The 27,260-nt window shown below is 38.6% G+C and overlaps 1 protein-coding gene across 2 annotated transcripts; it reads left to right on the top strand.

Annotated features, from left to right (window-relative positions):
• The first annotated feature begins 1,856 nt into the window (after window positions 1-1,856).
• On the top strand, window positions 1,857-27,018 carry hbs1l (HBS1-like translational GTPase). Of its 2 annotated transcripts, XM_017302295.1 has the most exons (18): window positions 1,870-2,023; window positions 2,632-2,697; window positions 3,965-4,096; window positions 4,214-4,465; window positions 16,529-16,637; window positions 17,435-17,685; window positions 18,294-18,459; window positions 19,720-19,837; window positions 22,258-22,404; window positions 22,934-23,008; window positions 23,134-23,251; window positions 23,858-23,926; window positions 24,033-24,137; window positions 24,405-24,495; window positions 24,660-24,768; window positions 24,963-25,063; window positions 25,713-25,857; window positions 25,983-27,018. In XM_017302295.1, the coding sequence occupies exons 1-18, from the start codon at window positions 1,981-1,983 to the stop codon at window positions 25,992-25,994; spliced, it is 2,109 nt and encodes a 702-aa protein (XP_017157784.1). In that variant the 5' UTR covers window positions 1,870-1,980; the 3' UTR covers window positions 25,995-27,018. The 2 variants fall into 2 exon arrangements, with proteins under 2 accessions (XP_008396188.1, XP_017157784.1); XM_008397966.1 differs by lacking the exons at window positions 16,529-16,637; window positions 17,435-17,685; window positions 18,294-18,459; ... (9 more) ...; window positions 25,713-25,857; window positions 25,983-27,018 and adding an exon at window positions 6,054-8,413 and having other exon boundaries at window positions 1,857-2,023.
• The last annotated feature ends 242 nt before the right edge of the window (window positions 27,019-27,260 follow it).

Raw genomic sequence — 27,260 nt, 5'->3', positions numbered from 1 at the left:
CTTATGCACAAGGAAGACTTCTCCCCGTCGTGTCACCTGTGTGACCCTGTAAAGTGAGCAAGGCTGGTGTCTGATTTAATTGTATGCATGTGCTCCATATATGCAAGAGCAGTTGTTTATTTTCACATGTAGATGTGCATCTTCAAAAGAGCAGGAAGTGGAATTTTGAGAGGGGAAACCTCCACCCACCTAGAGGGTGATCACGCACGCGCACATGCTCTCTTAACCAAAGGTGAACTGTGCACAACACATAGTAAACACCTCAGCCAGCGGCCTCTCTTGGTATGAATGATCCTCCTATAATAGTTACCTCCTGGTGAACTAAGTCGGTCAAATGTGCCGTTTGTCAAGCTGCCATCCGAACCTTTCAGACAAAAGCTGTAGATTGTGAGGTTATTCACAGTTATCTCACTAAAAGCCTGCCTTCTTTTCTTTGTGCTCTATTTTTAGTTTAGGGAGACACGCCAAGCTTCATATTCCATGTCACAGTGCAGATGTGCAGGAGCATATCTCACCTGCAGCACTGATCATATCATGTTATTCTATGACGTTTTCTACTTGATTTATCACCACATGTAAGCTACTGCGGATAAATACATTTTAATTTCTCTAATTACACATCCATCTCTGTTCCAATAAATTGTGACTGTAAAATGCTAGAATAGTAGTGAAACAAGTGCATGCAATTATCTTACTATACTATCAGCCCATTTTCTTCCTTTTGTGGTAAGCAGGCTTTATGTTTCTTTTAGTGCAAAGATAGCTGAAAAAAAATGATGTCACTCTGACTTGTTTGTGTACAAGGTGTAGAGTGAGCTCAGATGGGCTGGTCTCTAACCAGAGGGCATAACCTTTGGCAAAATGGTTGAGACATTCACACCCCAAAATCGTAGTGGCTTAATAAGAGTGTTGCATGCAGGTGGTGTTTCTCAACTTGTTTCAGCACTCATGACCTCTTGAACTGGCAGTGTTTCTAGCACCTTGCAAAAGCATTCATACAGATAGAACTTTCTCACATTACAACTATACAATTCAATTCAACTCTATAACAGTTTAAGAATTGTTATAGAGATTAGCACAAAGTAGTGCATAACCATGAAGTGGATGAAAGAGGCTGATTTCAATGAGATCTATAAAGGAAAATCTGAAAAGTGTTGGTTTTGCATGTATACAGTCTTCCTTACACTTGAAGGAAAGCCAGTGTCTTCAATGTCTTCACGAATCATTAATTAGCAAATGAGTGTATTGTGACAATGACCTTTGAAGGGCCTCAGATGTTTGTTGGAGAACATTATTAAACACCATCATAGTGACCAAAGAATACTCCAGATTAGTCAAGAGTAGAGCTGCAGAGAAGGGTAAATAAATGTTGGATTATATAACAATATTCCGTACTGTAGATATATAACAGAGCATTGTTGAAACCGTTTTCAAAAATTAAAATAGTATTTATTTATTTAGTTATTATTTATTTCTTGTACATACAAATGAAGGATATTGCATACTTATGTATGGTATATTTGGAATTATTACATCCCTCTCCTATATATTTGATGTTTCTTTATTTATCTTAGTTTATACTTAGGCTCTGCAAAACAGATTCTGACTGGAGATCAGTATGAAAAACGCCATAAACTGTATGGATTATTGTGAAGCTGTTCAACTAAAACTGATTCCAGGCCACGTCGCTGTAAGAGGAAGTTACGTCAGTAATTGAAAAAAATAAAAAATAAAAATAAAATTTTACTTTTTAAAATAAAAATAAGCTATTTTACCTGATAAGAAAACTTTAAATGTGTTAATGTTGTAAAATAAATAGGAGTTTTATGTATAATTTCTTTACTTTTAAAGTTGCCAAATTAAGACCGATATATTTTGCTGCACTGAAAGGACCTCCAATGGCAGTCGGTGCGGTGATGCACATGTCTTCGAGCTGAATAACTTTCACTCCGGGGCAGATAGGGGGGACTCACAGGCAAAATGTCTCGCCACAGAAATGTTCGAGGTTACAACTACGATGAAGGTAGAGACCTTTCACACAGAAATGGTTCATATTTTAAGCTAAATGCCGGGCCTCGTCATGCTAAGCATGCTAGCCGCTAAGCTAAACTTTACTGTTTACAATTGCGTTGCTAACAGCTAACACTAGCTTATGCAGCTGCCAAAATATTGTTGCTGTCGTGTTACCTGGTAGGAAATGCAGCTCATTTAGAATATGCTTTTCCACCAAATTATAAAGATGGTTTAAAACTAAGGTATCATAAAACCTGCAATCATGAGGACTCAACAAATGATAACACTGCAAACGCTGCTAACAGCTGCTAACTATTGAATATTTTGTAAAAGACGCCTGGATTCACTTATTTATTGTTGTGTAGATTCGTCTTTTAGGTTAGAAATCTTCTGAGTATGTTGGCTGAAACCAATATGTGGCTATTATGGCTGATGAAAGTAAACATCCATAATCCTGGGCTACAGTATGTTGAGGATTTTTAAGAACTGCTGACAAAGCAGTGACAGCTGTCAGATAAGACAACAGCTTTTGTCAATAAACAAGTATATTGTGAAGCAAAATTAAAATGATAAAAAAACAAAACAATTTTTAACTGTATTTTTTTTTTATGTGTCTAGACTTTGAAGATGACGACGTGTATGGACAGTCTGTGGAGGATGACTACTGCATTTCACCAGCAACAGGTTGGTTTTAAATAATCAGGGGGATTTTATACGCAATATTTGTATAAGCCACATCATCTATTCACATGTAGAAGCAAAGAGCTATGTAGAAAAACAAAAACTGCTTGTTACTTTCAAGATGAGAAGACTTTTAGAAATCTATTATTCTGGTAAAATATTTTAAAGATTACTAGTTGTAAAGTTGTCATAAACTGGTACGATTCTCTTAGTGTGATAAACTTGAGTATAAAAATGCTACATTTTCAAAGGACCATGATATGTACACACAGATTTAAAATGAAACATGGAAACATGATAATTTCACTTGTATTTTAAACAGATAATCAATGTCTATTATAGCTGCTGAAACACTAGTAATAATAATGATGATGATAATAATAATAATAATAATAATAATAATAATAATAATTAATGACATTTCTTTGGTGTTTTGAGTTTGAGACATCTTTGCATATTGAGCAAGTGAGAGAACACAACTGAGTGTGCTAACAGTCACTGTTTAAACTACTCATCACATTGATTTTCCAATGAATTTCAGTTGAAGTTACTTTGGAAATTCAAGTATTAAATTCTGCTTCAGTTTCAATCATACTTTAGTTGCAAGTGATTTTTTTTAAAAACAAATGTTTAGTGGTAGAAGATATGAAAAATGTAGAACACACTTCAGTTGAATTGTTAACAGTTTTATGGAAACGTGGCACAGAATATTCATTTTTGTCATTGTGCTCTGGGAGTTCAACACCTAAGCTGGACCAGGTGCTGGGGTTGCCATCTTGCAATCAGCCTACTTACAGCAATAACACACTTGGCTTCCCAGCTCTACTAACAAAAAACAAAAAAAGAGTTACATTAATGAAAGTGATGGATTTAAGCTGTTTGTGATTCATTGCAGGGACTTTCCAATCATCCTACTTTTTCTTTGACATCCTTTTACCAAGTTTCACTGTTTTCTGACTTGCACCTTGTACTTTCAGGTTTCTTATTTTGATGTTTCAAATACAAAGCAAAGAAAGTAATGACGTTGTTTGCATTGTTTGTTTCATATTTTACAGCTGTTTTAATTTTCTGACTGTATTTGAAGAATTGCTAATATATATTCAGTATAAAAATGTCACCTAAAGTCGTTTTATAAAACAAGTCCAGTTCACAGTATGTCCAACAGTGGAGAGAGATTTCCATTGAATCATTGATGATTGATTGTCGTGTACCGTAAAAAAGGTATATCAGCCTTTAAGTGAAGGTATTTCTGTTTATTCTGTTTATTTAGCCAATCAGTTCATCTATTCACGCCGAGAGCTTCAAGCACCTAAAGAGGAGCCTCTGGAGGAGGAAGAATTTGAAGATGAGGATGTTCCCATGTCCCCTTGTGTTGACTTCAACCTTGACCCTCTTAATCAAGGTATTCATAAAAAAAAATAACCTGTAGCCAACTATTATTGACATAAATGAATTATATTGTCATAATCTTTATACTGTTATTTTTTTCTACATTTGTCTCGTCTCCCTCGTTTCTTAGCGAAGCTGTTCTCCTGTCTGGACCACATGCGAGCAGTACTGGGAGATGCAGTGCCCGACTCCGTCCTGACCCAGGCTGCCATGAAACACGGATTTGATCCACAGAGGGCTCTGGACGCAGTGCTGTCTGAAGACAGTAAAACAGCACCGGTTACCAGAAGTGCAGCTGAAGACATGACGCCGGTGGGCCGAGTTGCACAAGAGCAGACGCCTCTTCCACAGAGAACCAAGCAGGAGGCCGTCGCTGAGAAAGGTACGCCGGTACTGGATCAAAATCTGAAATTCTGTGTTCAAAATATGACTGTTACGAACACAAAATTATTTGAAGTTGATAAATTAGCATCTTATGTTAGTGATTAGTACTCGTTGCTTAACATTACAAACTGCAGCCACATCGGTTTCTGTGAGTGTTCCACAGGGATTGCAGATCCTTACAATAAATCTGGTATTTTTGAAAAGCTGTCAGGGCTTCCAAATCCAGTGTGCTAGATGGAAGACGGTTACTAGAGAGCTCAGAGGAATAAAAACAGAGCAACTTGATTGGCCTGTTTGGTGTGTTCTGAAGTCACCCCATTGTTAATCTGTGAAAACATCCCTCAGGTCGGATATGAATTTATGTCCCTTGGCATATTCATCATACCCAATAGTTGTTAAAAATGTTAAAAAAAATCAAAATGATCAGTACCAGTCTATGTTGGCTGTCGATTTTTTGCAGTCTGAATAGCCTCCTGAGAAAATACAGTGAAAAATAGTTTTCTCAGGAAAAAGCTGCTTATAGCTAATGTGTTTCATCTCTCTTCACATGTCTTCTGAAAATAGCAAAATGTGTTCACTTCTACTATTATTTCTTTCAGGCTAAGGACTATGCTTAGTGTGACCTGGTAGCTCTTAATTATAATGCAGCTCCCAAAATTAGAATATTGTGAAAAAGTTAAACTATTTTCAGAAAGTGATGTTCATTATACATAATGAAAGCCCAAAATTCAGTGTCTAAGAAATGTATAATATTACATAATATCAATAAAAAATAATGTTTTAAACAAAAACATCAGCTTCTTAAAATTATATTAATTTCTGTGCACTCAGTACTTGGTTTTGGGTGAATTACTGCATGGGGGCAATCAACCAGTGGTTCTGTGTAAGAAGCCCAGGTTGCTTTGATGGCAGCCTTCAGGTCATGTGCATTATTGAGTCTGGTCTCTCATCTTCCTTTTGATAATACTCTGTACTGGGTTGCACTCAGGCCGATTTGCTGGCCAGTTAAGCACAGTAACACTTTGGTCATTGTAGGAGAGCTTTTGGTACAGTTTTTGCAAATGAAATCAACATTTATATAAAACCTCAGCAGAGGACACCGTGAAAATATTCTCTTTGTGTGGAATAAAATATGAGTTTCACTTTCTGAAATGAGTATATTGTACTGGAGACCAGATATTAGAGTGTCTGCAGTAAAGCTGAAAATCACCAGTTTCTCACCGCCAGTCAATCTCTTACGTCTCTACTAATTCATATGTTGCTGCAGCATGTTAAGATTTTTATGTGTAACTAAAGAATTTTCCTGTTTCTGTTATCAATTATATTATTAAATACACAAAAGTGAATTGATATGTTTCTTGTTTTGATATTTCAGAGGCTAAAATGTATTCAGATGCATAGAAAAAGCTTTCAGACAATCATTGGTTTAGTGGTTTTTAGAAACTTGTCAGCATAGGCTCAGGTGATGATGCATTTAAATCATGCAATTGATTAACGAATTGCCTTCTTCTTGTTTCCCTCCTCGTCGATGCCTTCTGCGTTGTGATCCCTCTTGTCCTTTCTCTACTTGGCTTTTGTAAGGTAAGGAGCCTGCTTGTTTCACACAGACAACACACCCAGGGCACACAAAGCTACACAACCAAGTGAAGTCAATATGCAGAACGTCTTATTGCAACATAAACCTGACCCGGCGAACAGCAGCTCTGTCAAGGAAAACATTCACCCTGAAAGTGATCGTTTAGGCATCAGTTGTGGTACCAGTTTGGCTCAGCTCATGTCTGAGCATGAGCACAAGAGTAAAACAGGAGTTAGTGATACAAGGCAAGGGTTGGCTGTTTCATCTTTGAGCACTTTACCATTAGCATCTAATTGCCAAATGACAACTGCGTCTAGTCGGAGTGGCTTTTCACTTGGAACACTGACATCTTTACAAACAACTTCAACGCCACAAAAACCGACTCCCTCCATCCTTTTTGTCTCGCTCGGTAATCTGTCGCTAAACAGTCCAAACGTGTCTACAGCAAGCTCCACTCTGGCTCCTCCTCCTGGGTTCGGAAGCCTCAGTTCTGTCAGGAATTACAGTCCGCTCTCAGTTGTAGACCCTAAAGGAGGCCCATCTTTGGCCGATTTAATCCAAGAACACTCGAACCGCAGTCCAACTTTGCAAAGCTCACTGCTCACCCCTGCTAACCAGGGGAATGCTGCACCCTCCTTGTCTGACCTAGCTTTTCAGCATCAAAAAAGAGGGATTCACTCTGAATCTCAAGGCACTGGAAGATCACCAAACACGAACTCTTCCCCGTTTCATCTGGGTGGTACTGTCACACTGTCAGATCTAGCCCAGCAGCATGAAACCAACTGTGCCTCTGCCTCCTTTCTGGCCGCCGGCACTGAATCTCGAGCAAGTGCACTGAAACAAGCACCTGGCCTCTCGGAGCTGCTTTCTTCGTCACATTTACTATCTGAACATAAAGGCGAAACCTCAACCACCTCAAATGGGTCGCTAGGCACCCTCAGCTCCCTTGTGTCACCAGCAAAACCAGAGAGGGCTGATGTGTTGGCACAAAGTACTAAAGAGGGTGGAACTGAGCGCAAGCCTGACCACAAACCACCCCAGCAGGTCTTCAGCCCATCTAAGCCAGGTCAAGCTATCGATTTGAGCAGACTCATGGAGCAGGCCAACAGAATGAGCCCTCATCACCTCGACTGCGACTTCTCCTCACCGTCGTCTCCGACTCCAACTTTTGGCTTGGGACAAGATTTGTCTGTTTTTGCAAAACCTTCAGTATTTGCGATCGCTTTGTCGTTTCAGAGTTACAGGCAAAGGAGGACGAGGAGAAAGCTAATAAAAGGAAAAATACAAGGCCAGAAGACAAAAAGTGCTTATCAGTCCTTCCTTCTCAAACCACAAAACAAGTCCAAAGAGCATTGCCCCCCACTTTTTCCTATTGTACCTTTCCGTTTTGATTCTCCTTCACCTGACGATATTGTTCGAGCTAATCAAAGCAAAGCTTTCACACGGTAGACTCATGGAAAGACTTGAGTCGGTGCTAAATTAGCCTATTTTTAATGGTGAACATTACTGTTTTTTTTTTATGGTAAAAAGTACCAAAAGACAAAGTTTAGCTCTCACAAACTTTTTTTAAAATGTTGCATAAGCATAGCAGCTAGAGTTTCACCTTTGGGACCAAAAGGATGAAAAACTTAATTTGAACAGACGAAACTTAAAATTGTACTATGTAATTTTTTATAGTATTAGCATACAGAACAGAAATGCTAACTAAATTTGAAAACGGTGGCAGCTTTTTGTGCATGAAGTTTGTGTAGCCACATCTTTTAAAAGACCTTTAGTCGTTTTCAGTACTTTCCTATGGCAGCCTTTGTTTTTCAGTGATTTAAAAGCTAAATCTTACTTTTATACTTTTTTTGGTGACATATGGCTTTTTAATTTTTGTAGGACTGCAAAACGTTTAATCCTTGCAAGTGAAAACTAAAGCTTTTCTCTTCTAGTACAAACCCTTTTTCTAGCCTGCGTAAACTCTGAAAAGGGGAAAGAAGGGGCTGGCTTTGTTTGCAGGTGTGCTGCAGCGATTGGAATATGGATCAGTTAACCATTGTGCTGGTTTACTACTGCCTGCGTTCGAGATCATGAGGTTGACTTTTTGGTTTAGGGGACACCTGGAGATTTTCCCATGAGCAAACAAGAACGCAGACACTCAAGCACACGTGCATACAGATATTGGAACAGACAAGCGAATGCCTTTAAGTGTTTAGTTTGAAAGACGGATTTCATTTGGAATGTAGACACTGTCGAGCAAAACTGATGCCTTTTAAAGACAATTACTGTGATGTGCACTGGGTGTTCTCTCATTTACCACTTGATTAACTATGCCAATTTTGAAATAAAGATCAAGAATTGCATGTTGCCTAAACATGCCTACCTAGACATGTCTTGTAGTTTTGTTCATGCCTAACACACATCTTTCTGTATTTGCAGTTTGGAGTATGCCAAAACATATCTTTATCTACATAACCAAAAAAAAGCTATTTATAATGGAAATAAACAAAATAGTGTATAGAAACACGCCGTACCGGTCAGTTGAAACAAGACACAAGACTACTAAAATAAACATAATGCACCAACACGAGGGTTTGCAGAAGTTTTACTACCATTTTCTCTCTTCAGAAATGCATATTGTCACAAATACAAACTTCAGTGTATTCTGTTGGAATTTAATTTGACAAATCAACACAAAGTGATAGATATTGTTAAGTGCAAGTTTTTTTGGTTTTTTTTTTAAAGACAAAGGCTTCAAAGTGTGGCATGCATTTGTACTCAACCCTCCAGATTTTCTATGATTTGCCACACATTTGTAATTGGATTTAGGGCTAGACTTTGGGCTTTTGCAACACCTGAATGTGCTTTGATCTAAACTATTATAATATAGCTCTGGTTGTTTTTTGTTGTTGTTTTTTTAATCGGGATTCTCTACCTGAAGGCTGAATCTCTCTCGTCTCAACTCTAGTAGGTTTTCTTCCAGGATTGGCCTGTATTTAACTTCATCCATCCTCCCATCAACTCTGACTACTTTCCTGTCTCTGTTGAATGAAAGCATTCATGCAGCATAGTGGTACTGTCACGTAGCACCGTGGGGTTGGTGTGTTTAGAATTATGTGAAGCATACTATACATGACATTTAGAGACAAAAAAGTTTTTTTTTTATTTTTGTCTCGACTCAAGAGATCACCTTTTGCCAAACACGTTGGCACATATTCTTCCATAATAGTTAAGATTTCTGGAGAACATGACTAACCATTGTGGTTTCAACTGATTCTCCAACCTAAGCAGTATTTCTCCAAAGCTCCTTTGTAGTTATTATTGGCCTCTTAGCTTCTTCTCCAGTAAACACATTCTTTGCCTTTCCGGTCAGTTTTGGTGGATAGTCATGACTTTGTAGGTTTTCTGTTGTGCCATACTTTTTCTTTTTCAGATTGTGAATCTAACACCGTTTCAACTTTATCCACTTTATTCCCATCTCCCTTATTCTTTGGTCTGCTATGAAGATGGAGGCTAATGTCAAACTTTTCTTGCACCAAGAAAACTGTATTTGGATAAAGAAGATCAGGTGTACTTTAGCGTATGTAATTTTTTATTTTTTTAGAATGAGAAGTAATCTGAGTGTAATCAACCCTCAGGATGTCAGACTGAGACTAGTGAGGCCAAGGAAAAAAATAAACACATTCAAGTGTTTATGGGGGCAAAAATGACTTGTCAAACAGGTTTTTTTTCAAAGAACAGTGTAACCATGTGAGGGGGTAGGGAGGTGGTGGGGTCAAGGTTTGGAAAGAAGTCATTTTGATGGTAGATAAAGTCTGTTTAGTGAGTAAGGGTGGGTCTGTTTTACCATTTTTATCATCGGCAATCTAGAAATGAGCAAGTACCTCATTAATAAGTGGGTGTGTCCAGCAAGTGCTCTGTCCTTTAGTCTGAAGGCAAGTCGGTGTGTGGGTTTGTGCAGGAAGCTGCAGTCTTGGAGAAAATGTCACCCCGAGTGCACGTCGGCTCCGCACAGCAGCCGATCAGCCTGCTTTATGTGTGTGCGTGTCTCTTTTACACCACCTACGTAGGAAAATCTGATCATGTCTCTCGACTTTCACAGCTTTGACAAAGGCTATGGCAGATCAAATCATTTAGCGTCTTTACAGGCTCTGCATTTCTGCAAGGCGTATCTGTTGCACAAACACTGTTTGTGAAGTGGTGCCAACACTGGAAAATACCATTTTTACTCTCAGCAAGTGGTCAAAGGAATGCAGGTGCATTTTTGCTTACATGTCAGCAGTGCTGCTACTTTATTGTGGTGCATGATGCAAAAGGACAAATTGACTAAGAGGGAAACATGGGCTTTGACTTACATGGAAAAAGAGATGCTTGAATACCAATAGTCTTCAAAAATCTTATATATTGTCAGGAAAAAATCTAGGGTTATTGTGTAAAGAGTAATTTTATGCAGTAGGAGCTTTCACAGCCATGTTTGACAAAATATTAGATGTCTTTCTCTGTTCAACTGATGCTGCTGGTAGTTCTAGGTTAGAGGCTTTAGCAAGACACCTTTTATGTTTTTGTGTGTTGCTGTTTTTAGATCAAAAAAATCTCGCGGATGTGCAGGGGTATTTAGCTTTCCAGCTCAATTCATAATTTATGCCACGGTCTAAATCACAAATGAAATGCTAGTATATGAGAACTGTGAAAGGAGCAGTTTAAATCATCATAGTGGAAAATGAGCATGGCGACGCAAACTATATGGAAAATATGAGATTGTGGTTAGATTTGTCCAACTATTTTAATGCAGCTTAACCAACTCAGTTATGCAAAATTAAGACCTAATTACTTCTTTTATTTTGTCTTGCTGTCCTTAGTTGGCATCAATAATGTCAGGCCGACCTCTTAAACAACAGAGATTTGTTGGCACTAAATACTTTCTGTAACTTCTCATTGTCATACAGAGAGTACGTAAGATAAATGAATTCAACAGCATTATTCTAAGTAAGTAAGTATCTTTCCTATTGAGGAGTTTTCTGAAAATAAATTAGAAAGAAGGGTGCCAATGCTGGGTCAGTGCTCGCCTTGGATCTAAGCATTGGTGCCAAAGCAATAGTTTCAAAGACTCGTTAAAAGCGGATTTTTTTTTCTGCTCTGTTACAATATTTTTGCCCTGTTGTTTAAATCTCTGGAGTCGTGTTGTGTCCTCTTTGTCACAAAAGTGGGAACAGATATAAGAAGGGTTGAACTCGGTTGGAAACATCTGACTTTCCAGTGTAGAACTCCACCTTCAGCTGGGGTTATTTCCAAGTATAGTGTGTCACTAGTTTCTCCTATTGGTTGCTTAATTTACGATGAAAACGCTGACCTTTTATGAATAAAATGTTGGATAAGCAATGCAATAGCAAAAGCGGCTGCACATACTACATTTATTACTGTGCTGTGTTTTAACATTGCCATTTAATTTTTATAAATCGCGCTTGGAACACAGCGGAGAACTCTTGTGCCGTTTATAAACTCAGACTCGATACCAGAAATTCTGATCAAAATGGTAAAGAGAGTTTATCAGTTCTTCTGGTTGTTTAAAATAGAACTTCTAAATTCAGCTTATGAGTAAGACAGATGTTAAGAGAGGAGTTTGGAAGGATGAAAATATGGAAAGTGTCATCTTTGTAATTAAACTGTCCGTGAATCAAATTTTATGGAAGAAGGATTAAATGTGTTGGTCAGTGTTGGTTCTCTAGCTCAGAAAATAAATGCTTGTGTTTTTTTTTTCTTTCTTTCTAATGCTGTTGGGAGTGTTGGGATGTCGTTGCTAAAGAGTTTACCAAGGTGGAAAAAAATAGCTTCTTTTGCAAATCTTCAGAAAGAGATAGGCCTCCACTTGTGGTAGTCTAAAAGTTGAAAGGTCATAGCAGAAAGTAGCTGATTAGAATCCCGTTCAAAGCCTTTTGTGTTATTTGTAAACATAAATAAAACTGTGCCTTGACATTGTACACGTTGGGGTGGGGGACATTGTACATGAAAGCGCTGTTTTGGAGCAGCACTTTCATTTAAGTTTTATTTACACATTTAAAAGCAGTAGGTGTGAGTTTTAAAGAAGTTGCTATGACTCAAAGATGAGTGTGTGCCAAGTAGGTGGGAGCCGGGGATGTTAAGATAACCCCTGACATGTTCACAGATGGTTATGTCTTTTGGGTGACTCATTTTGAAAAGGGGTCACACAGGCCCTGTCAAAGCTTTTTTCCTCAGGTACCAGTCTCATTTCCTTAGCAATCATTTTCATTCATGCCTTCAGTATTTCAGTATGAATGAAATTGAATTCCCAGGCGATGTCACAGATTCTCTAATATCTTTGCTTCAAGAAGTACATCGATGTCAACAAAACAAGCAAGGAATTAGATTAATTTCATTACTGTACAGCTGAAACCAGATATTTACATGGACTTTATAAAAAGGCATATAATCTTTTTTGTTTCCCCCGTCGAGATTATCAAAAATATGTAATTTTGCTAAATGGCAAAGATGATTCAAGTACATATTTTAGAGTTTTAGAGAACTTTTAATACATTTCTTAGGGTGCCCAAGTTTACATGGATTCCTTGAGTATTTGATAGTATTCCCCTAATATGCTCTGACTTTGGTCAAGTTTTTTTTTTTGAGTGTCCTATCTTAAGCTTCTCACAACATCTTGCTGGAATTTTTGCCCATTCCTACAGAAAGAACTTGCACAACTGAGTCCGGTTTATAGACTGCCTTGCCGGCACATGCCTTTTCAGCTCTGCCCACATAAGGGACTGAGATCAGGGCTTTGTGATTGCCACTCCCAATCATTGACTTTGTTGTCCTTAATCCATTTCATTTACAATGTGATAGTGTGCTAAATGTTCATTTGGAAGACTAATTTGCACCCAGGCTTCCACACCTTCTGGCTGGTATGTTTAGATATTGCTTCAATATTTCCAAATTATGTTCTTTCCTTATGATGCCATTAGTTTTTGGTGTTCTCATGGTTGCAAGTTTTCTCTTCTTCCTCCAAATGGGAAAAGAAAGATCGTTATTGTAAAACTCTTAAAGCTTAGTTCCTATCAGACATCTTCCAAGAACTAATCTGTCATTTCATGTTGCTTTTTGAGTTCTAGCTTCATTAACTTTGAGCTGCCTTTCAACCCATGTCCATATAGGTCATTTTACTCTGGACGATGACCTTTACCAGGGTCAGCCTGTATCTTGACATGGTCTTTTGTTCTGTAATTGATGCCCACATTTTGCATTGAAACACATTCATCTCTGGGGAATGGAACCGGTGTTTCTCTGATCTGCATACTGCCTGGACATTCCAGTGGTGTTTATGCTTGTTTATAATTGTTTGAACAGATCAATGTGGCACCTTCAGGTATCTGGTAAATTGTATCAGATATGAATTAAAGATGTTGAGGTTTATATTTCTGATTCATTTATTTATTTTTCATAATGTCACACCAGGATCTGGTATTCTTGGGGTGTTGCCTGAAAACACATCCATACTTGTGCTTCTGCATCTCTTTAATTAAGCTTATAAAACTATGATGTAATCATCTGGGCTTTTCCAAACTGTGGTTAGGCATAGGGATCTTGGTGTGTGTAAATACATTTCAGACTTTGAAAAAAAGCAAATAAAAATGATCGAAAGTACAGACATTGTGGATAATCATAACTGCTGTACAGCAATAAAGTTTTAGTGTGATTTGAAAGGTTGGAAAGTAAGAAAATAAACTTTTCTTATGTAGTGAAAACATCAAGTTTTCAGTACACATATTGATTTGGGTGTTTTCCCCCTTTCTGTCCCCACATGTTTTCCCCTTTTGAAAAGACTCATATTTTATCAGTTCCTGTCTTACAAAGTCTTTAGCGGCCTCCAGTGGTAAGCCCAGTCCATCTTTTGAATTCTCCTTTCTCCTACCTTTCTATTAAGACAAAAATACAGTTGAAAGCAAACTTAAGAGATTTAAAATGTTCAAATGTTGAATTTAAGAACATCATGGAGTTGATTTTAGTATTACATGCACATAAACATACAATGTAGGATATTGTTAATTTCTTACTTTTATATCTTTCACCATATATATATATATATATATATATATATCCCTCCTTACATATTTTACATCTGTAGCTTCGTGTCTACACATTTTCTCACCAATTTACTTCTGCCTCTTGTAACTTTTATATGCACTCTTGTGTTTATTTGAGGGGGGAAGGGATGCTCAGTGTTTGCATATCCTGGGCGGACTCCTTTTATGCTGCTAAAGTTTGGCCCTCAGGCCAAGTGTGCAGATGACTCACTGCAAGGGTCCCCTTTTCTAAAGAAATCCTGGATGGGAGCATGCCAAATGTCTACTTCACAGTCCAAACAGTGAAAAGAGATCCTGCTCCAAGCGTCAAAGGTTGGATATGTATACGAGCGTTTTTTCTTTTTAAGATACTGAGCAGTTAATGTTGCCCTTAGGCAAGCTGCTGAAAAAAAAACAAACAAAAAAAAACTTAGTGCTTCATTGTTTACTAAAGCATTATCACGTTTTCACAGATCAAAATGTTCGTTGGTCATGGAGAAGGTTTCTTATTTCTTAAGATACTGGGGAAGATAGCATGGCATCAGACGGACAAGAAAGAATGTTAAATTAAGTTCTGTCAAAAATAAGTTTTTAGCTGATAATTCTTTGTACCTCAGATAGTTTCCAATATTTTTCAAATGTAAAAATGCTGTAAAAATGTATTTACTGTCTAACAGATTTTGTCATGCATGCATGTTTCAAAAAAATCCAAACAAATGTTAATGTCACTTAGAGTCTCTTAAATAAAATCTGACTGACAAAAAGAAGAGGGCCAACAGATTCTATGTGGCAGTACATTATGGTTTTAGCTAAAGAAAATCACTAAGGTATGAGAATCAAAGTCACTGATGAGGGTTACGAAACAATTTTTGAGGCTTTGGGACCCCACCAAGTCACAGGTAGAAATCATGGAAGACTGGAGAACCTTCCCAGGAGTGGCCAGTCTACCAAATTTACTCAGAGCGTAACAATGACACATGCAGGAGACCCCAGATTAACTCGGAACAAACTCCACACATACAGCTACAGTATTTAGTAAGCTGTGTGTACTCTAAGTTTTTCTTAAACCTTTTCTTAGTTTGATCTAAAATTAGACAAAAACCTTTCACAGGACTGAACATGTGGACTCGCTACTGTTCTTTTTATTGGAGGTTATGGAAACATCTGAAGTTTTAGTTTGTATGGACAAGAAAAAAAAACCCAGCTGCAGGAAGTAGTGAAATTCCCCAGTGAACTTTTTTCTGTGTCATGTTACACATTCGAGGGGAGATGAAACATGAGATGTAGTGACATTCATCACCCTTAAAGTGTTATTTAAAATAATTAAAAATAAAATATCTTAAGCCTTTTGTGCTCAAAATAATGATTTCTTTTACATACTGATAAGGTTCAGTTTGTGGCCATAGATGTGCTCCTTCTTTATGAAGGGGAAAAAAGTCCTCATCAGAGTGCAGCGAGTTGCATATCTATCTCTCAGAAAGAAAGGGACTTTTTCTTTAATTCAGGACAAGTCATTCAGAGACTGCTTGGTTAGAGAAAGTCCATTAATATTCTGTTGAATCACTCCTCTTATTTTCCCTAGGGGTATTTTACTGATGTGTGTGTTTAATTAAATCTACAGTATGAATAAGATAACAAGTCACAGCTAAAGGCTGCTTCTTTACCGTTGATGGCTTTACTGAAAAAAATATATGAAAGGAGAAATATATTTTCTGGCTGCTTTTTAAAATAGAAACTAACTGACTAGATTTGTCTTTTAATCAGTAGTGAGTAAAAAAAAAAAAAAATGCTTTCACCTCCGTTTCTGCACTTGCTGAGGTGACACCTTTTCAGAAGGATTCATTCTGTGAAATGCTGCGTCACGCTGATCTATTTACGTAGAGACGGGAGGCAACGGCCACTTCTGAAATTAACCCTTTCTGAGCCAGGATGTCACACACATGAACACAGTGTGCAGTAGGCTTGGCTGTGCAACCCAGTCTGAATGAATCAGAAACCTGTTGATATGAGTGGGACCGGTGGCCATTCGGGACTGGGATGACAAAGCAATGACCTCAACGAGTCTCTCTGCTGCACAATATGAGCTTCCAATCTGATAGACGGGAGATTCACAGCACAGCAGGTTCCAAGGTGCACTCTCACTTCTCTCAAATATCTACCATACACGCCTATGTGCAACTGTGACCGGTACAGTTATCAACGTTATCAAGTCTCAGCCCCAGGGCTTTACATCTGACTTAAATTATCTAGGTTATGTTAGTGTGCAGTTTTCTGAATCCATACAAATGGATTCCTCACTGATTTCAACTGACAAAGTGAACAGAGAGAAGCATGCACTGCAGCTCGCTCTCAGTTGCAGTCTACTCCCAGTTGTATTCTTTGTTGCAGGTAAATCATGGTTGCTTCTGTTTGCTCGTTACTCTCGTAGCTAAAAGCAGAGATGCGGCTCCCGATAAACTGGACTCCGAAGTGGTTCCCAAAGTGGCCAGAATGACCGTCTCTGGCAAGAAGCAGACTATGGGCTTCGATGTTCCCAGGTATACTAAACCCTTTTCCCTCTCAAGCAGGTATAAATTAGTAAAGCAGACTACTCTCAAAAGGTTAAGATCAGTAATTCTATTCCAAATGTAAAACTCATATTGCTCACTATGTTCATGTTTAGGCTTCAATTTGCTTGAATTCCTGCGTTAATGCAACGTGGCAAAGAAGTGATCACCCTGTCACTCTGTTAAGGTGTAATAGAAGCCCAGCTTGGTATAGCTGGGCTTTAGCTTTCCTAAATGGATAGGCCTGGTGTCTTCTTGAACGGATACCAAGTCTTGCTGGCAAAGGAAGCAGCATCTTTATAAACAAATGTCCAGATGGCAGATGGCTGAGCTGATTTTGGACTTGACAAAAACCAGGAGACCAAACACCAGGTGAAGACATCACTCCCCAAATCATCAGTGACTTTGGCAAACCATAATATGAACCTCACACATCTTGGATTCTTGCTTTAGAAAGCGATGTGACAATTTTTTCATGTCCTAGATAGTTAGTTGGACATGAAGACTATCCAGCTCTTGGAGGACTAACTTCAGCAACAAGTCCTTGCCTGGTGAATGTCCTTCAAACTCTTGAATGAGCTTTGCTTTGCAACACTATCAAGACTGCTGTGAAACCTTTTATGTAATACCTGGAGTCTCACCTTATGAACTGAATTACTAAACATGAACTTTTCAATGATATTCTTGTTAAACAAGATTCTTTTTTTACATGCTGTGATCTCATATTTGTGACTCAGATCAGACTATTCATTGTTTTACACTGACAAAACATGAAATGTTCTCCTCAGCTCAGGGGAAAACGGCGTTGTCGCCAGCCCAGCACGGCGAGGTGACAGCCCCGAAAACACCAAGGCGACTCTGGTCCCCGAGGTCACACCCAAACGACCCGAGACTCCATCCAAAGCGTCAAATGGAGACGAAGTCTCCGCCGCTGCTACGCCAGGACGCTCCTCCGGAAAGACGCGGCAGGCGATCAACATCAAGGCAGAGCTGGAGAGGAGACAAGGGGGCAAACCTCTGTTAAATTTAGTAGTAATAGGTAGGATGAAAGCACAGTTGTTTGGAAAAGTAACTTGGGAGCGAATATCTTTAAACACAAGAGTTACAAAAAAAAAAAGTCCTTTAGTACAGATGTAGTTGTTTTTTGTGCAAGAAGCTGAGCAATAAAGTCGAGGAAGATTAGTTGCACCTTTATTATCAGTGTTGCTGTTTTAGTTTTGCCCATGTTTGGTGTGCATGGATGTGTTGACTTCAGACCAGCACAGTTGCTCAATCATCTTTTCATTCTCAGTTACACCAGAAAAAGTGACTTGGTAGTTTCAGAAGTGCAGATGATTCTAGTTTCCCATAGAGAATGAAACCATTCGTGTTACCACGGCCCCCCTCCCCCTGTCACCCTCCATCCTTGTTCCCATTTCTGTCTGCCTCTCTCCACTTGCACAACTCTTCTGTTTCCTTCTCCCGCCTGTGGTTTCTCTTTGCCATGCTTTATCTTCTCCCTTCTGCTACCTAGCTTATCATTATTAGCACATTCTTCCTCCTTTCTTTATCTGTCCTCACCGCCCTGCATCCACTCAGCATCCACTCAGCATTTTCAGCTTTGTTTCAGAACTACCTTGCCTCATCTGTTGTCTCTCTTCTCTGCAGGTCATGTGGACGCAGGTAAGAGCACCCTGATGGGCCACATGCTTTATCTGCTGGGGAACGTCAACAAGCGCACCATGCACAAGTACGAACAGGAGTCGAGAAAGGCTGGAAAGGCCTCCTTTGCCTACGCCTGGGTTCTGGATGAAACCGGCGAGGAGAGGGACAGGTAGCTACCGTTTGATTGTTAAAACGGCCCAACAAAGCTGAGTAAAAGCTGCAAAAAAAAAAAGTTGAGACGCACACAGATAGTTTTGATGATCGTGAACAGGGCCCAGCATGACTCAATGCTGTAAAAAATATTGCCGTCTAACTTCTCTTTGATCCACAGCAGACAAAGGGTCACCCTGTTCATCGAACAGACCCAGCAAAACAATTATTACAAAGACAACATGTTGTAATAACAGTTAATATATGAAAATAAAATGTCTTGCAAAATATTTCATACCCACTGAACGTTTTTGCATTTTGTCACGTTGGTCACAAAACTGATTGCATAAAGTTGGGATTTGGTGTGATAGACCAGCACATTATTGTGAAGTGGAAGAAAAAGATGCATGGGATTCCGTATTTTCTTACTTGTAAAATCTGAGAAGCAATGCTTTCTTTGTCTAGAAATAATTTCGATATTTTCGAGTGACACTGCAAGAGATCTGTGGAGAGAGCTAAATATTAGGGTAATTGTAAGAAAAGCTTTTTTGTTGATGCAAAAGACTTTGAGGATGGGAAACAGGTGACCATAAAGATGCCCCTGACCTGAACCTAGTTCAGAGCCTGTGACTGATTTGACAGTTGATGAATGCATTACTCTTTCTCTCCATTCAGCAAATAAACATCCAGCTCAAGCAAATAGTCTATTGATGTGCACCCCAAGAAACCTGCAAAAGTAACTGCAGGAAAATTTGGCTCTTAAAAGTTTTGACTCTGCAGCCGAGTACTTTGAATACCACTGCGCGTCATGCTTTAAATTTATTTTTTATTTCTAAAACGTGTTAAAAACCAGGTTTATCGTGTGAAATGCAAATAAAGTACAATAAAGTTTGCATTTGTGACTTGACAAAATGCGAAAAGGTCCAAGGGGCGTGAATACTTTTGTGAGCCGCTGCATGTCCTCGCTCGGCGTCTCTGTTTTTATGATGAGAGCAAAACAGAAGCGAAATATTTTCAGAAACAGAAAGTGACATGGGTGGGAATACATCCGTACTCACCAGTAACATCTGAAGTAGACGCACAATATCGGAGAGCCACGCCTAGTTTTAAATCTGCATCAAAAGGTTTTTGGACGACTCAGCAATCTGATAGCAGGATTTCCTTGTTTATGCACTTTTTACACCTGATACGCATGTACATGTATTTATTTTTAATCTGATAAGAACAGATGGTTGAAATGCCTCTGCATTGTTTTTTTTTTTTTGCCGTTTTACTCCAGAGGGGTGACAATGGATGTGGGCATGACGAAGTTTGAGACAAACTCTAAGGTGGTGACTCTAATGGACGCTCCGGGACACAAAGACTTCATTCCCAACATGATCACAGGCGCTGCACAGGTACACCCGGCCAAACTCCAAAGCAGCCTGCACGCTACATATAAATGAAGCCATTAACTCACTGCTGTTACTGGAGAACACTGGGGAAAAAAAACATTGAATCTTTTTTTTTTTTTTTTGTGATAGTGACAGCAGACATTCAGAAGAATAGCATATACAACAGTTTACTCTTTTTTGATTATTCTGTCAATTTCACTAGTAGCATTTTTAATGAATTTTGGATTATTAGCAACTATTATACATATGTCTTTACAATAAATGTCTGCTTCTAGTGCATGAACGTCTTACTAGAATGTTTAGGTGTTTATGGGTTACTTAGGATACTAACTGTTAGCTAAATAACCTGGGATATTTTTTTTACAAGAGAATTTGTTTTATGACTCCTCTCATATCTCAACAAGCCTCTTGATTTGAATCTTTTCTGCCCCTCCCATGTGCTCCGTTCACCAACATCTTGCCACACCCGTCAGCATCATTTCTGCGGTTTTTGCTGCTGTGTCACCAGGTGTCTTTGCAGGCATGGGTGTGCTTGTCTCCTGTCTCTTTTCGTGAAGAATTTGTGTAATTTCTCTTTTTTCTGTATGACTGTCCTCACGTTTAGCCTCTTTCTGTAGTGAGTAAGGGGTTTCTGTTTCAGACAAACTCCTTAGTCATGATCACGTCCATGATATGTGGGCCTCAGAAGACGTTTATTGTGTCCTATATGTTTGTTTATAAATTCTTGGGTAAATGTCAGTTTTTGCAGCCAATATAGGGGTTGAATTTACGAATTTACTTTGAGAACATATATTTTAACTGCGATATGTGTTTACATGCAGAAATAGTGTGTGGAAAACACGACCGCATGATTCAGTAGCTTATAAAACCATCTGAATGACATTGAACTAATCAACTTCTGCAAGATCTTATCAGTCTTTCACAACATTATCTGGGGATTTTACCTCTCTACGGCGGGGCCTTTATTCATTGAGTGCTTTTTGGAGCTTGTTTGCACACACTTTTCAGTTCACAGCATTTTATTTGGGTTGACATCAGAAGTCAGACTGTGAGTAATCGCCCTTGTTCATTTATTTTTTTTTTCAGACATTCCAGTTTAGATTTGCGTACAAGTTTGGGATTATCGTCCTGCTTCACGACCTCGTTTAAAGGAAACTTTAGCTGTTCGACATTAACCACCAGAATACTTTGATACACAGCTACCAAAATTCTGCAGCAGCCTCACTATGCTTTTATATTAATTGTTTTTTTTGCCAGTACCAGGAAATGGTTTAGTTTTACACGCTGAGTCACGCTGAAGCTACATCTTAATATTATTCATCAGCCTTTAACCCAACTGAAACTTGATTTTACTCAGCTTTTATTGGTACAGGTTTATTTGATGTTTCCTTTTCTCATATTGATCTCCCATGCTATTGGCTCTGTTCAGCTGAAGCCGTTATTAAAGCTCTTTATAAATAAAGCTGCTGCTGCTGACGATGATCTGACCCATTAGATAGTTTCAAGTCTTTTTTTTTTTAATGACCCCCACCAGTTATTAAGATTGCAGTCACACCAATCACACTGCACATATCCCACAATGCATCACAGCAACTCATGGCTCAAAAAATGAGTGCGCGAAAGCTACGTCCACAAAGAATGAGGTGTAGCAGCAAAACGTGCAACACTTTTCATGTTATCAAGAAATAAAAAAAGTCAGCTGCGAAATATGGCATCTGACACCAAAACATGAACTTCTTCCAAAACAAATGCCAAGGAAATCATAGAGAGCACAGATAATAAAATGCAATTTTGAGGTGTTGTTATTGTTTTTTATTATTATTATTATTTTCACCTGCAAACAGATGTTATTGTTCTTTATGCCTGTTTACATTCATATTCTCACAGCTATTTTAATTTGGTGGATAAATAATCCTGATAACCATAGGCTGTGATTGAATTTGGAGAACAATCAAAAATCACCACTGTCATTTTTAAACACTACAATTAAATATTAGAATTTATTGTTGGTTTGAACTTAATATTGCACATCTGTGCTGTCTTTTTGTTAAGAGAGAGTAAAAAGTATTTGTATCCCTTGATGTTTTACATGAGTTTAAATTTTTTTTTTTTTTATCAAATACCACCACAGTGTCACATAATTATGAAGTGGAACGAAAAGGAGACATGGGTTTTCCAAATTTCTTACAAATCAAAGCCTGCACGTATGGTCTGCATTTATGTTCAGCCGTCTTTAGTCTGACACCCCCAAATAAAAATCAATTACAAACAAGTAGAGGTAACATTGTTAGTGAGTAGAATCCACCTGTGTGTGTAATTTAACCTGTTTTGTAAAGGCCTCTGAGGAGTTAAAGCCAAACGCAACACTGTCACGTTTTGCAGCCTCTTATGTTTCTCATGGCCGTCGCCGTCTCTTCCTCCAGGCCGACGTCGCGGTGCTCGTGGTGGACGCCAGCAGAGGAGAGTTCGAGGCGGGCTTTGAAGCAGGCGGTCAGACCAGAGAGCACGCCCTGCTGGTGCGTTCGCTGGGTGTCACTCAGCTGGCCGTAGCTGTCAACAAGATGGACCAGGTAACATCTGCTGCTCTAACGGAGCTACATTTGAACGAGTTCATGGAATAGTTCTATGTTTTTTTTTGTTTTTTTTTTATGTTACAGTTTGTGAAAACTGGCGAGACGTCTGCTCTTGTAAGGCTAACATTGATTTATATTTACAGATGGATGTTTGGGATGCTGAAATTTCAATAGCTGTACAAAGCAAAAAAATGCTTTTTCACTTAGATTTTTAGGCTTTCTAGTAATTACTGTATATTCTTTTTTATTATTATTTCTGCAGGAAGAAAACACAAGGTAGCAAAAGATCTAATTTGGCATTTGTATTACAATTGCAGTTGACAAAATATATTTTTTGAGTTTCAGCACAATCAGTTTTACACTGACGTGTTTCTATCCGATGCAAAAGCAGCATTATGAAACTGCATTTGTGTTTTTTTGTTTCCTACAATCTCCGGTATGTTGCTGACGAATTTCAATTTCACCGCTTTGCTGACAGGGAAACTTTCTTCTTGTTTTATTTCCTTTGTGTGTGTCTCTGATTTAGGTAAACTGGCAACAGGAGCGTTTCCAAGAAATCAGCTCAAAACTTGGCCATTTTCTGAAGCAGGCGGGATTCAAGGTGGGGTTTGAACCAAACCTGTGTCACCCGGTGTTACTGCTCCAATGCTGCTATAAACAATGAGCTGGGAAAAAAAGTGCTTTTCGGTCCTTGTTTGGTTTCATCCCGGACCTGTGTTTCTCCAGGAGTCCGATGTTTTCTTCGTCCCCACCAGCGGCCTCTCAGGAGAAAATCTCACTGCAAGAAGCACAGTATCAGAGCTGAAGTCTTGGTACAGCGGACACAGCCTGCTGGAGCAGATTGGTAATCCACACTCAATGGCTTATAAAGCAGTTTGGCACTTTAAACCCTTTTACGCCTAAGTTTCAAATGTCTACCTATATATTTCTTCCTTATTTTAATTGTAAGTAGTTCTTTAAATGTCCTGTGAGATGATATATTTACCCATGTATCCATAACAACTGGAACTTTCAATATCCAGCAAGTTATTTTCTTGTAATTCTACGTGTGGCAGAATTACGGTACTGCAAATTTGGCCGTGTCGTCAGAGACACGTTCCGGTCTAGAAGGGTTTTAATACATCTCTATTTTGTCAAATAACATCGCAAACTACAAATTTGCAAGCAAATTTGATTATTTTTTTAACTGAGTAAACAGAAACCAGCCTACTGTTTCGTCCGAGCACATTGCTAAATTTAGTGATATATCAAGTCTGGTTTCTTTCGAGTTTTGCGTGCTTGTTTACTGAGTTGTGTCCGTCAAAGTGCTGACCATTCAGACTCTGTCTGGAACCACAGAAAATGATTCAGTGCCATATGTTATCAGACTTCTCATAATATTTACCAGTCTTCTTCCTACTACTGATGGTTTTGACTTCCTCCTTTTCTGTCTGCTGTTTTTGCCCTCAAGATGCATTCAAAGCCCCTCAGCGGTCAATAGACAAACCTTTCAGACTATGCGTCTCAGATGTGTTCAAAGGTAAAAAAATTAAAAATATCACTTTTGCGTGTTAAAAATGTTGCAGATGTCTCTTTCTTTTCATATTTTTACATGCATGTCCTTATACGTGTGAATCTATTTGCAGACCAGGGATCAGGCTTCTGTGTTACAGGGAAGATTGAGGCTGGTTTTATTCAGACAGGAGACAAAATACTGGCAATGCCTCCCAATGAAACCTGCACAGTTAAAGGTAAGCACCGTGTCATATTTTTCCTCTTGAACTCTGTTTATTTAACCAAAACGTGTTCCCTCAGAATCTGTATCAGTTAGTCCTTTTTAAAATTTCTCATACGTTAGAAGTACATTTCTGTTTGGAAGCAGGAAATTCAATTAATTTCACACGACTTATTGAGCTTCGATTTTGTTCATTTGTCTGTTTTGCGACTGAGTTTCTGAAGATAAACACTGCCACCCTGTGGCCACCGACTGACTTGCGCTCTGTGTATTTGTGCTGCAGGAATCACTCTTCACGATGAGGCGCTGGACTGGGCCGTAGCCGGAGACCACGTCAGCCTCACAGTGACTGGAATGGACATCATCAAGATTAAGTAAACCTACAGAAGATTTTTTTTATTAAACAAAAGTTGTTTAATTTTTATGATTAATCCACCTACAGAGCATCACTTTTTGGGTGTATGTGGTGCCTTACAGAGCCACATGTATGTTCTTAACTCGAAGCATTATGCCTGCTTGTTGTTCTGCTTCCATACAGTGTCGGCTGTGTGTTCTGTGACCCCAAGGAGGCGATTCGAGTCTGTACTCGATTCAGAGCCAGAATCCTGCTCTTCAATATCGAGGTTCCCATCACACAAGGCTTTCCAGTAAGTGTCACAAAACATTCACAGCTTATTCTTAATCTGGCGATGAATGTGTATGGGTTTTTTTTTTGTTTTGTTTTTTGTTTTCATAGAGACATTGTGTTCTTCTCCTCTCTGGAAGGCATTGATGACAGTTTGTGCGAGCATCTTAAAAATGAGTTTTTGTGTTTTGTTTTGTTTTTGTGTTTTTTGCACAGGTACTGTTGCATTACCAGACAGTCAGCGAGCCGGCCACTATTAAGAAACTAATCAGCGTTCTGCACAAGAGCAGTGGTGAAGTCCTAAAGAAGAAGCCAAAGTGAGTTTCTGGGAAGAGTGTCACTGCATTTCTTTTACATTTATTAATGTAAAGTTCAGTCACTGAGAGTTACTTTGATTCTGCTTCTCGTACATTTAAGACCACAACATAATCGTGTGCGTTAGTGCGTGTGTTAAGGTTGATTTGTATTGGTTAAAATAATTCATCGGTATATATTATTTTGGTTCTTAAATTATGTAAATTCTATGTTTTGTATAAAACATTGAATTAGATTTATAGTCAGAAAAATATGACATCTATCAATTATTCAGTTCTTCTAAACAAATGTTGCCATATTGATGTTTAATAGTGTTTTTTTTCATATATCTCTGGAAAAGAATTTTGTTTCATTAGATGTAATCTAGTTTTATTCATTAAACAAAAGAGGGAATCAAAAAGGTGTATTCTATCCGACACTCCAGCCCCTATCTGCTGGTGTCGCCTTCTTTGCAACAGGCCTGTTGTGATCTTTAGCCATTTTAAGTGGCAACAAATGTTTGCTTCTCCTTAGTTTTCATTACGTTTTACATAAACAAAGGCTTCAATTTTAGTTATGTGGTTATTTTTTTCCCCATATTGTCAAACTTTATGTTAAATACACACACGTCCAAACAGGTTAGAAAGTCTCCTGCTCGTGTTTCTCGCTCAGGTGTTTGAGTAAGGGCATGAATGCGATTGTGGAGATTCAGACCCAGAGGCCGGTGTCATTGGAGCTGTACAAGGACTACAAAGAACTGGGCCGCTTCATGTTGAGATACGTCGGCTCCACCATCGCTGCAGGTGTCGTCACAGAGGTAAGATGGAGCTATTCTGGCGCCGTAAACTTATTTGTGTCTTGCACACCTCAGATTGCATACAGATCATTTCCATTTTGAGACAAAGTCTCATCTGTTCCGTTGGGATTTTCTCTTCACCACAGATCAAAGAATGAAGGTCGTTTCCACGAACAAAGAGCCATTCAGATCGTGCTCGACAGCATTGCTGCAAACAGAGACACTGAGCAGTTCTTCCAAGAGATGCCACTCTCTGAGTCAGAGAACCATTTTTACCCATCCTGTGCTCCCATATATATCGCTGCGGCGGCTGCTTGACCCCGACCATCGCGATCAACACTAACTTCACCCAGCAAGCACCTTTCTAATAAAGTTAATACAGTAATAAGTAATCAGACCAATTCGACTTGAGGTATTCACACTGAAGGAGCTGCAGCTGATTATTAACCCTGACTGATGTGGTCTTCTCCTTTATGCAGCTTCATGAACAAGTCCAAAAGTATCTCCGTATTTGAATATAATTCAGTTTACAGCAGCTGTTTTTTTTTTTTTTGTTTGTTTTTAGGTTTTTCTATTCAAAAATGAATGTCAAGGTTCAAAATACATCATCTTGGAAATGATGGGGGAAAAAACCCAAAAAAAACAACAGTTTCTTATGCTAAAAATTTGTTTGCATATCAAGTTTGCTCAGGGGGGTGCGGGTGGCGAACAAGCATTTGAATGGTTTTTAATTTAAAGAAAAAAGGGTTATCTAAAAGAAGAAGACACACGATAATTCAAATGCTTATTTAAATGAACAGTAAGGCATCAACTTAAAGGGCTTTTTGTTTTCGTTTTTACCTTTGGAGGTTAAATTATTTTAGTCGGAAACGACGTGAAATGAACTCTGCATCAGCTGCTTGTGGTTAATGTTTCGATTTAAAGACTGAACCTACTATGAAATGGCAACAGAATAAGGGCATCAGAGGTTTTGCTGTCACAAACAAAAAAAAGGCATAAAAGTCAGTTTCAGACTCTTATTTGAATAAATATGTTCAGCACTTGGAAATATGCTGGGTTTTGCCGCTTGCCTTCCTTCACTGAACTGGAAACCAGTCATCAGAGCTACCACCAACAACGTCCAGAAAATTCAACAGGCTTATGTATTTCCAGGGTAAAATAAATTTCAACATGTCTAATTTTTTTGATTCCTGTCTACTTGTTTTTTTTTTCTCTGTTGGTCTGCAGATGCAGATATAAAAAACTAAGATTTAAGTTGGTTTCATTATATAAAAAAAAGGTCTACACATTGTCTAAAGAGTCAATCACTTATCCATTAGTTTTTTTGTTTGTTTTTTTTGTACATTGCTTCCAGAATGTCTTCACAGGGCCTTTCAGCTGCAAGAACTCCAAACCCAGGACTTTATAATAAAAGAAACTATAAT

Source organism: Poecilia reticulata, linkage group LG21 (genome assembly GCF_000633615.1).
Source record: "Poecilia reticulata strain Guanapo linkage group LG21, Guppy_female_1.0+MT, whole genome shotgun sequence".
NCBI classification, from domain to species: Eukaryota; Metazoa; Chordata; class Actinopteri; order Cyprinodontiformes; family Poeciliidae; genus Poecilia; species Poecilia reticulata.
This window is presented reverse-complemented; position numbering and strand designations above follow the sequence as displayed.

Coding starts and splice junctions, on each gene's coding strand:
- hbs1l (XM_017302295.1), top strand. CDS start 1,981: ATGTCTCGCCACAGAAATGTTCGAGGTTACAACTACGATGAAG. Junction 4,097..4,213: donor CCTTGACCCTCTTAATCAAG/GTATTCATAAAA, acceptor CTCGTTTCTTAG/CGAAGCTGTTCTCCTGTCTG. Junction 16,638..17,434: donor ATGGGCTTCGATGTTCCCAG/GTATACTAAACC, acceptor TGTTCTCCTCAG/CTCAGGGGAAAACGGCGTTG.